Genomic DNA, 10,411 nt, shown 5'->3' with positions numbered 1-10,411 from the left:
GAGATCATTATTGCCACTTGGTAAAATTTTCCAGGAAGCTGCTTTTTGCCATTGCAGAAGGTGTCATTTTGCTTGGATTCCTGGGACTGTGCAGTGCTGCATCTTAATGCTGTGAATGTGCCCCATTCATCAGACGCTGAAACTACGGTGGGGTTCAAAGAACAATAAAACATTGCTAGATTTCCATGAGTGGCTTTATCTGTTTTCAAGTGGCAGAGGATATATACAGAAAAAGGATCTTGCTTCTTTTGCAAGCAGACCAATGAACCATTAAAAAATATGCAGCACTGCTGCTATTTTCTGTCTAACCGTAGAGAAGAGTGAACTTTCTTTTTCCTATTTCCTCAGAAAGCAGTAAAAAAAAAAATGTTATTTACTAGTTTACTAATGTTGAGGATCTGTAGGGGAAAAGAGTGTATCTCTAGAGAAATGCTCGGTGTATCATCACTTTAAAGTTCTAGGACACCTGTTTTGGCACAGGTAGGGAAAAATAGCTATGCAGTGGTGGGTTCAGCACGTAAGCTTAGTGAGAAATGCAGCATCTGCTTGGGTGTTTAACTTGTCTTTGTTGCCCTAACTTTCAGCTTATAAAACTGGGAAGTGGGCACAGTGGCAGATGAAGGAGAGTTGAGTTTGTGCAAATAGAGTCAGGCATGGTTTTAAATATAACTTTAATTAAACTGTCAACATCTGTGCTTGCCTAGCATCAAGGCACTGATCATGACCCCTCTTTTGTAAACAGGACAGCAGGACCTGTTCTGAGTTGGGCATCAGGCAGCTGCAATGTCGATAGTTTTGTAGCTCTTCAGGTTCTGGAATTGAAGGCAGGTAAGATGTGCAGTGAGTCTTCTTGGTCCTGCCTGGGTGGGGGTGAATGGAATTTGCAGCTCTTGAATGCTTTTAGGTTGCACGGGGCCCATCCTGAAAGTAGAGAAGGGATTATACAGGAAGGACACCTCTTTGTATTTCTTGCTCGCAGGGCTTAGGGGATGGATTTGCTAGACAGGGGACTGGTGCCAAAAAAAGGTAAGGAAAGAAAATGGAATCAGAAGGTGACTCACAGTTGTCTACACCACCACAATGGAATTGTGGTCTTACAGTACTTTGGGAGGGAGATACGGCAGGAAGGTTGAACTCCCTTTGGAGACATCTGAAATTGCTTTGTCTTAATGCAGCTTCTTGAGAGAAATGTGGGTTTTCTCCATGTGAATGAGAGCCTGCTTTTTTGGATGACTCTTGGCTAAGTCAGAGTTGCCCGATTCTCCAGTAGTGAAGGGGAAGACCCTCTTCACAGGGTCTGTCTTTACTGCTGGCTGCGGGTAGTGGGTGGAAGGAGTCACTAACAGTGACCGACTTATGGGTATTCAAGTTGCTGGCTAAAAAGCTATTGGTTTCTCAACTGCAAATAATTCCTGAATGTCAGAGCTCATTTTGGTGACCTATAACTGTTGTCTTATTTAGTGTGTCTTTCTGCCTAAGTCCCGTGGTACTTCTCTTGTTACCCCTTTGGCTGGGGGCTTTCCATCTCCTGGCTAGGCTCTTAGGGTTGAGGCTTTGACAACTATTACGAGCTTCCACTTATGCATCTGTTAGAAGTTCTGTTATCTGGATTTTTTCCTTTTCAGTGGGAAAATATTTTGTACTATCTGTAAATAAAGGATGAAATTCCAGGCTTTTCATGCTGTAGCACTCTTCCTGCCATGTTGTTGCACATTTAGTTTTGGGGACAGCCTTTCCTGTGCAAGGTTTTCTCTGACTTGTATTGTGTCTCTTTTCATTTACCATTCTTAAATCAGTCAGTTTGTACTTACCTGTACTTCCTTTGTCTGTAAATGAGTCCTCGCCCTACAACCACTATTGTGCATTTTTCCAGGGGCTCTGTGAGAGGGTTCTGGAGGCTGATCTTTGCTGAGCTTGGCTGATATTGTACCATCTTTTCTGGAAACTGTTGGAAGAAGGAAATGTGCTGAAACTGAGAGAAGGAAAGAGGTTCTTATACTATTAAAGGGAGATAAATGATTTTTTGGTGCCAGAAGTCTCTGCCTGAGCTGCCAGTTGCCAGAAAAGGCAAAGTCCAACTCATTCTCTTGTCAACTACAGATTTCTGCTCTAGTTTCCTTCTGTGGCCTCAGATTTCCAGACTGGTGAGTGAGTTGGGAGTCATTGGGATTTCCTTACGCTCGCATTCGTACAAGGTAGAAGTGAGAGTACTGAAAACAACAGTGTGGCGTAACTCGCCTTTTCCAAACTGATGTCTCAGAGCTTTGAAAGGAAAGAGCATGAGGAGAGCCACTCAACCTAGCAGAATTTTTCTGCTGCTTAATCAATATGATAGCTGTCTTTTCATTGCTACAGTAACAGAATGATAGACATGCCTAACCTCAATAGTGAGAGGGGAGTTGCAAACGCTGATCTCTTCCTGTGCAAAGTATACGTGGAAGGAGTCCTCGTCTCTCAGTGTGGCAGTCAGCCTAAGCACATGGTTCTCTCCCAGCTGTTCTCTGTACCGTGAGTAAGGCACGGAGACTTGCAGGTTGTTAACTGAAATAGAGTGGTGAGATACAGATGACAATACAGATAAGTACAGTCTGTTCTTGGCCTGCATGGCATCTAGGAGTGTTGAGTGCCCATCCTAGTACTAAAAAGCTGCAGCTTTTAAAAGCTCAATGAATCCCAACCATATTTGCAGATTCAGAATCTTTAAGGTGATGTTGCTGATGTGTTTTTATTTCAACCACCTACAATCAGCTATTCAGCCAAGCTTTTGTAGACTTAGGGCTAAGTGTACTTTTCTGGAAGTCAGAGGACTAGATTTACTTCTCTCACCATGGGCCCAGTAGAATCCGTACCTTCATTGCTTTTGAGGGTAAAATTAAACTCTTCCTTCCAAAGCAGGGCAACAGGCACACCATTGTAATGTAGAGACTGGGCTGCGACTACCAGGTGAGTAGCCTTTTCTCCACCACTGTGGTTAAACACTTCAATGGAAAATGGAACGTCTTGTCCCAGTAGCAGTGAACTCTTTGACTGGAGGTGGATGAAAAGGTTAACTGGTTCTTCAAGGGCAGTAGGAATGAACCTAAGTTGTGTTTCACTACTGCTTCTGGTAGTCCTAAGTTTCTCCATCTTTCTGTAGGCTTTGTCAAGTACTTGTTTTTCCTCAGGAGAACCTGTCACAAAAAGACGGAGTGCATATTTTAGTGTTCTTTCCTGTTTACTAGTGTGAAGCAGTAAATGCAGAAAGATTGTGTTGAATTATCCTGGCACTACTGTACGTAATTGTTTCTCAGAGCATAGAGAGAAATCCTGCTGTGATTCTGGTTGGTGCAGTTGGGGAATTTTAGCTGATGGCACACTCATTGGACATACCTGAAAGATTCTGCTTGAAAAGGTTTGTCGTGGTTTTTAATGCACCTTGGTGCTAACGTCTGTTGGAGTGAAAGAGGCAGTGGCCTCTTTAGCTGCAGATGTGTCTGGGACACGGTGCTGTTCCCTTGCAATGGACTGCAGCCAAGGAGACAGCGTGCCATAGGAGAGATGAGATGGTGGGTTCAGATCTCAGGGAAACAGCACTTCATAACAGATTCTGAAGGGGGAGTTACTTTTTGAGGTAAAAATTTAGACAATATCTGGGAGCACAACAGTCATTCTCAGAAAGCTGTAATCTGACATATATCTGTGTGTATGACAAAAGTAATGGGAGGTGACTGTATGGAATGAACAGGTAACAGAAATCGGGAAAGTAGTATTTCCAGACAGGAAAGTGCCTATTGAAAAAACTACCGGCCTTCTAGAGGGCTGGTTAGTATAATTAAGCATGATGAAATCTGTGGTATGACCTGTGCTTTGATTCTGTATTCAGCAAAAGTAAGGTGGTGTGCCATTCAGAAAGGGGAAGTAGAGGGACGTGGATGACCCTAATGCCCTGTAGTCCTTTATTCTTTGCTTGTAGCACTGGCAGGGAATGGCTTGGCCACTGCCCCATCCTGTACCTTCAGGATACTTGTAGTTGTGTGTGATATCCTCACAGCGTTCACTAGCCACACTCTTGGTGCTGATGTTGTTGCCAATGTACTTTGGCCCACCGAGAGCTGGTTTGAGGGAGTCATCTGCTTCTTGTATCCAGACCTGGCACTTGGCATTGATAGCAGCAAAGAAGTAGCAGACATCATAATCAACTTCTGTGTCCCCTTCCTTGATGGCTTGAACAGGGGCTGGCCCACAGAAAGATGGACCTGAAGAGAAAATGTGGCCCACTTAAGATTCAGGATTACCAACTTAGACCCATGCCTAGTTTAGGCCTGTACTGGGAGTGGTGAAGTATCTAGTTTAGGAGGACATAAGGGAGCAGTGCTGTGATAGAGCTTTTAGAGCTACACAAGCTGCACAAACCGGACAGGTGAATGGTGATTTAGTGCTTAAAATCAACAGAGTCCTGTCCTTTTGCATCCTTCCGTTGGAAGTTGGGGAAGGGAGGAATATTGAACTGCTTTATTTCTCTCCTGCACCACTCTCTCCTTCACGCTCCCAAGCCCATCTTTGATATCTTACCTTTGCTTTTCTGCTGGCAGGTAGCATCCAGTGCCTGCCATCCACTGTACTGTGGTAGCAAGTCTGCTCGAGCCATCCAGCATTCATTCCAAACATGGAAGGTCCTGCAAGAGAAAGCATCAAGTGTTTATACCAAGGGAGTGAGCTCTGACGTGCAGTAAAGTTTTAGCCAAACCGTAAACAATTAATGCTTCTTTAAAAGAGCTCGTTGCATGTTGAGGAGAGCAGAGGTTTATGACACAAGTGGAGTTTCTTTGTCTAGACTGGGCTGTCATTCTTGCTTTGTAGGCCCTACTAATAGAGTACTCTTCAGTTCAGGCTGTGGCAATTTCTCAATAACAGGTCATTTAGACAGGATCTCAGCTGAGCTGTGTCCTGTCCACTCCCCTACAGCTGTTTACCTCTTTCTTTCCCCCCTCCTCCATCACTGCCTAGATACAGGTATTGTCTCAAATTCTTGCCTGGGCCCTGCCATGTTTTCTTACCAGACACAGGCATTCTTGTCTTGTGTAAGCAGTGTCCCATCTTCATCATAATACTCATCCACTCTTAGGCTTCTGTTAGTGTTGTGAGCCCACGTGAAGCCTGTGACCACCCTGGTAGGAATTCCTAGGCACCTCAGAACTGTGCAGAAGAAAGAACTGTGAATGAGTTGTGCGTCTTGCCTTAAGAGTGCCTCTGCTGATAGATGTAGAGTTTTTTTGGTGCTAGACCGATTTGGAATGGCACCAGGCCTGCTGTTTGGACTTTGCAAGAGGCATTGCCCCCTTGAGAAGTAAGATGTCATAGGTGTGTTGTGTACTGAAGCTTTTTTTGTCTCAAAGCTAGCGATGTGCAGTGTTGATGAGGAAACTCTGAGGATCTGCCTTGCCCTGAAAGATTAGAGGTTATGTTACTGGGATCTGTGTCAATCCAGGAGTTTAGGCATGTGCTAGAGGTTCTGCAGACCAAATAAGACTTTGCTTAACGCAAAAGCATTTGAAACACTACTGTACCTGAACACATGACTGCAGCAAACACCCAGCACTGCCCGTAGCAGACAGGCTTGCATTGCAATGCAACCCACTGCCGAAGGATGGAGCTGCTTGCCAGCCACTTGGAAGGGGGTGTCCCGTTAGAGTATTGCCCGGTCTCACATTCTTTAAGGATTCCTCTAAACTCATCACAGTTCAGCTGCAGGAAAAGAGGAAAGAAAGATAGATTAAGGAATTGCTGCTCTTTGGTAGTTACTTTTCATCTTGTTTGATGAAGCTGCTCCCAAGGCAGAGGAAACCAAAAAGACTTTTTGTGCAAAGCATGAAGGCCATGGCTGAGCAGAACAGGTACAGTGTCCTCCCCTGAGATTTACCTAGTAAGTGTACTGTCATTGCTAAGAAACTCCTGCAGTGCTACTTGTCTGCTGCAGGAATATGAGGAGGGACTGAAGATGGGCAGGAGGTATTGTCTGGAACAGCCCTGGGCAGGCTTCCTCCTTGGTCAGGGTGTTGCCGTAAACTGGGCTTGACAAGGTGCCTGCCTTTGCTCTATGCTCAGGTCCTCTTTGCTAGGGTTAGAGCTGCTGTTTGCTCTCCTTACCATGGCAGCAACTGTGCGACAGATGTAAACAGGGTTCCTGCGCTGAGTGTGGTCCTTGTCTCGTTGATGGCGTTCCCCTACATCCAGCAGTGTGAAACAGATATCAACGATGTCCTCCTCAAACTGAAACAAGAACATATGATTTCAGGAAATTTGGCCTGAACAGTTGTACTCTGGAGGCCCTGCAAGGGTTTGTAACTGTGTGGATTATTTCTCCCTTTCTGCTTATAGTCTTCTATAAGTGGGCTGTGGAGAAGAGCTCCAGGCAGAGATTTGAGTGGGGATCACTACCTACTATAGGCAGACCTGCAGCTTTATTGAGGCAAGGTGGTAATGCATTAGTGTGATGCTGCATCCCCTGATTAAGGGAAACTGATGCTTTCCTGATTGTGCCACTCTCCAGATTTGCACAGAGGTGCTTTTGTGATCTAGTGGCACTAAAGCGGAATAAAATCCTTTTCTAAACCCTGGCTGTGTCAGATGGCCTTGGACAAATTGGAAGATCTACTTGTCCTTATTTTGCCTGTAAAATAGAGACCATATTAATTACTAAGCTATGTTAAATGCCTTTGTATCTGTTGATGGAAGTAAGACACGCAAAGCCCAGAAATGGATCAATACATTTCTCATAGAAGACAGCCTGAAAAGGTAGCTAAAATTACCTACACTGGGTTATGGTACTTCATACATTCATCCATGTTGTCCTTCACAGTCTTAGACAAAGACAGTGAGTGCAGAGAGAGAGCAGATTCGTTCATCAAAGCCATAGCATGAAGAAGGATAGCATCCTGTACACACAGGAGATAAGCACCCTTCCTCTGCTGGTGGCTGTAAGAGAGCAGAGACTTGGTGGACCTCTTGCTTACCTGACTGAAGTCCCAAGGTTGTGCTAGGACTGCATTTTCAGTCCCCCAGTAGATGACACCGTCTTGGTTTAAAATGTACTCCCGCCTCTGTGCCTCATTACCCAAGAACACTTCGTCATCTAGATGAGAGGAAAAAAAGCATCAAGAAGAAAGCACTCCTCAGATGTACCTACTGTCTCTTACAGCAGCAGACTCCATGGCAGTCCAGGGACTCGGGCAGTCCTTGGCATTCTGCCCTGGAAAAATACCACAGATTCTGAATTGGGCAGGAAAGAATTATGTCATTGTGTTCAGAACTTCCTCCAGACCTAGGCTATTGCACTAGGTGGCTCTTTTACTCTCCTGGTTTTTACTTCTCTATTCCTAAGCTGCTATGAGGAGTAGGGTGGGAGTGGCAAGAAGCAGGAGGTGAGTTAGCCTCAACCTTCTTCTTGGAGGCAGAGTGGCAGAGCTCAAAAGCTGTTCTTATGAAGTGCCTGATCCCAGCCAGCCTTTCTGTTTCTGACCACGTACCTTGGCACCAGGGATTAAAGAGAAGGGTGAAGTTGCCCAGGAGACAGTGAGACTTGGTGGCATGGAAAAGCAGAGTGTACTGGCCAATGGGAGCATTGGCAGGTGTGTTCACAGAGATGGTCCAGAAGCATGGATCCTGTTCTTCTAGTGCTGCGCTCCACTGCTTCTGGTCTCTCAGCCTCGAGATGGGAAATTCAATCTGGGTTCCATCTGCTTTGGAAGGATGTGATCCTGCAGCCAAAGAGATCTGGTTCAGTCTATTCCAGACACGCATCCTCACCCCATGCAGATGGTAGGGGCCTTGTCTATATTTGAAGCCATATCTCTCCTTTCTTGTGAGAGAGTCTTAACCTTTTAGCATCATGGGCTTGTGAGCCTTCTTAAGGTTAGTACTGCACTCAGGTCTCTATGTTAATCAGGAACAGACAGAATGGTGCAGACATGCTGCTCCTGGGATTCCATGTCTTGTAAAAAAAGCCACAGCCAAATGCTCAGATTGTTGTAAAGCGAGTTGGGGCTGAATGCTGCTGCCCCTCTGGAGTGTCCCACTAGACGACACTGTAACAGAAAACATCTGTAACAGGCTAGCTAAGTTTGAATGTTTCTAGACCAAAAGCTGGGTGAGAAGAGAGATTGGAATAGTTTTGAATTATGGAGTAGCGCACCTGCATTGGTTAATGTGTTTAGGTGTCTCTTCTGGGAAGAGATCTAGTTTTAGCTCTGCAGTCCCAACACAGGAGACTTGACTTTGCCTTAGATAAGCTCACTAGCTGAAAGGTATGTAATGATGTTACCTGTCTGAACTATGAGGAAGGTCCTCTTCAGCTGCTGCAGGTAGTTGTGTACTGGCGCTGAGAAGCTCACCGTGATAGTGAATGGCTGCCCTCGCCTCACCATAAGCCTTTCGGTGCTGATTTCTTCTGTGTGGTGGTTATTGTTGTTCATTGTGATGTTGAAATCACATTTCCTGATGCTCAAATCTGTAGCATGAGAATAAATAGAATGAGTTTGGGGCTGTGAGCTGCCCACAGTCTGGCCCTGGGCTACATCTTGAGATGCAAAACCAGCTCCGATGTGTTTTGCCATTCGGACAGAGTCACCCTGCCTTTGAGACTTTCTGCCCATTCAGTGTAAGGGCCTTCACTCTGAGCTTGGTTGTTCTTGTGTCAGGTGCCTTATGAGCTGCCTTTGCTTATATCTTAGCTTCATTAAGTGAACCAAGTGATAATGGAAAATCCCTGCTCAGGAAAGGACATGGAACAGAGCTGAGCATTCAGGTGATACAGGTGTTGTGGTTAGCACTGAACATGCGCTGTGACTACATTTGGACTATTAATGTGTCTCTGACAGATGCATCACGTGCACAGAAGTACTGAGCATGCTTCTGTCCAGCACCAGAAAAGAGAAGACAATTGCCACAATTTCAAGCACCGAGTTTAACGCTCAGTGGCTGCAGTGTGGTCAAATGCTTGTACTTTTCTTCTGGTTCTGGTGCTGTTCTTAATATTTCCAGAACTCTTGGTGAGGAGCAGGTAGCACCCTTTTGTTTTTCTCAGCCTTGGGCTTATCCTGACCTTGGTTATCTCTTCAGCTTCCAACTTATCTCTAATATCCATGAACTTCTGGATTGTAACGGCTGCTATTATGTGACACATCCTGTCAGCTGCCTCTCATTGCTGACCCAGGTCTCTCCCTTTGTCCCAGCTGAAAAATAAAATAATTCACACAGCATTCTGGTGCTATCTAAAGCTGTTCCTCCTGTGCTAAAGCCACAGTTGCTACTCTTCAGTTTTCACTGGTCTGCTCTCTCTTTCTGTCTGCCTTGCCTTGGTCTCTGAATTGATACCTTCTCTGTTGTCCCTTCTGTGTTTTTGGGAGTCCCACTGGAATGTGCGCTTTATTCCTTTTTTCCTGTGTGAATTTTGTCATGTGTTGAAAGTGAGTGATTGTGGTCTGGCTTTCAAATCTATTTATGGCTTTCCCAGTTCCTAGCTCTGCACCAGTTTAAGCTTTACGGAGGTAGCTCTGACCTCATATTTTTTTTTCTCTGTGATGAAGAAGTCTGTTCTGGCTGTCTTGTAGACTGGAGAGTCATCTGCAGTGTGGCTCCTTCCCTTTCTTGTGACTTTTCATGGATCTAGCCGTCACTTTCAAGGTTACTTGGAACGTGGATGCTCTCCTTGCTCAAGCAGCTAAAACAGTCATTTCTTTGCTTCAGTGTTCTGTTCTGGCTTACCCCACTCTCTGTCCCCCATCCCCTATGCTAAGGATAAGTCTCCTGCCTTTGCCTCCAAACTCTCATGTCTGACTTAGCTGCCTCTTACTGTTTCTCTCAAACTCCTGGGCGTTGATACCAGCTTCTTTGCTGTGCCTTTTTCTGCAGCTGAACTGTGAACTGAACTCCCATAGCCTTTGGAGCATTTGCTTGGCTCCTGCCCTGTAGGAAGCTCACCTCTTCTACAAGCCTCATGAACACAGGCATGAAGCAGGAAATTATTGGGACTAACCAATGTAATTTTTGCTTACCTTGGCCCATGTTTAGCTCCTTGTACCGTGGAAGTCTTCAGCTCCTGCTTGCTCTGGTGGCCAATGGCTCCTTCCTTCGTCTTTCTTTTAAAATTATCTACTTGCAAGGTTGTTTGTTAAATGTCTTTATACAGGGTGGGGCATGATGGTGCTGCCTCTCGTTCAGCTTATCTTGCTGGCCTGCTGTGCAGAAGTTGAGAACTCTCTTTATCTCTCAGACCACACTAAGGAATGGAAAGGTGACTTTTCCTGCCTACAGATGGATTTAAATTCCACAGCAGGATGTGAGCTCTTTAAAACAGCAAGTGATGATTTCTTCAAAGAACTGTGCATTGGGGACCCTAATGTAGGAAATGTAAATATTACCTTTGCTCTAAAGA

General features: G+C 45.2%; 1 protein-coding gene across 2 annotated transcripts; it reads right to left on the bottom strand.

Annotated features, from left to right (window-relative positions):
* Nucleotides 1–770: 770 nt before the first annotated feature.
* LOC104057054 (protein 4.2) lies at nucleotides 771–10,183 on the bottom strand. Of its 2 annotated transcripts, none has more exons than XM_009558377.2 (13): nucleotides 10,032–10,183; nucleotides 8,300–8,485; nucleotides 7,506–7,736; nucleotides 6,993–7,111; nucleotides 6,127–6,249; nucleotides 5,547–5,724; nucleotides 5,037–5,175; nucleotides 4,552–4,655; nucleotides 3,993–4,235; nucleotides 2,850–3,170; nucleotides 2,381–2,541; nucleotides 1,812–1,945; nucleotides 771–921 (listed from the first exon to the last, which is right to left on the bottom strand). In XM_009558377.2, the coding sequence occupies exons 1-13, from the start codon at nucleotides 10,039–10,041 to the stop codon at nucleotides 771–773; spliced, it is 2,100 nt and encodes a 699-aa protein (XP_009556672.2). In that variant the 5' UTR covers nucleotides 10,042–10,183. The 2 variants fall into 2 exon arrangements, with proteins under 2 accessions (XP_009556672.2, XP_053937121.1); XM_054081146.1 differs by lacking the exon at nucleotides 771–921 and adding an exon at nucleotides 936–1,313.
* Nucleotides 10,184–10,411: the final 228 nt, after the last annotated feature.

The sequence above is a fragment of the Cuculus canorus genome, chromosome 16 (assembly GCF_017976375.1).
Source record: "Cuculus canorus isolate bCucCan1 chromosome 16, bCucCan1.pri, whole genome shotgun sequence".
Classification (NCBI taxonomy): domain Eukaryota; kingdom Metazoa; phylum Chordata; class Aves; order Cuculiformes; family Cuculidae; genus Cuculus; species Cuculus canorus.
The sequence above is the reverse complement of the archived record's forward strand: the minus strand, read 5'-3'. Positions and strand labels throughout refer to the sequence as shown.

What these genes read in the sequence shown, in the direction of transcription:
- LOC104057054 (XM_009558377.2), bottom strand. An exon ending in CTTTAATCCCTGGTGCCAAG is followed by an intron (nt 7,112 to 7,505) that starts GTACGTGGTCAG and finishes CCTCTCATCTAG; the next exon opens with ATGACGAAGTGTTCTTGGGT. An exon ending in TGCTGCAGTCATGTGTTCAG is followed by an intron (nt 5,176 to 5,546) that starts GTACAGTAGTGT and finishes TCTTCTGCACAG; the next exon opens with TTCTGAGGTGCCTAGGAATT.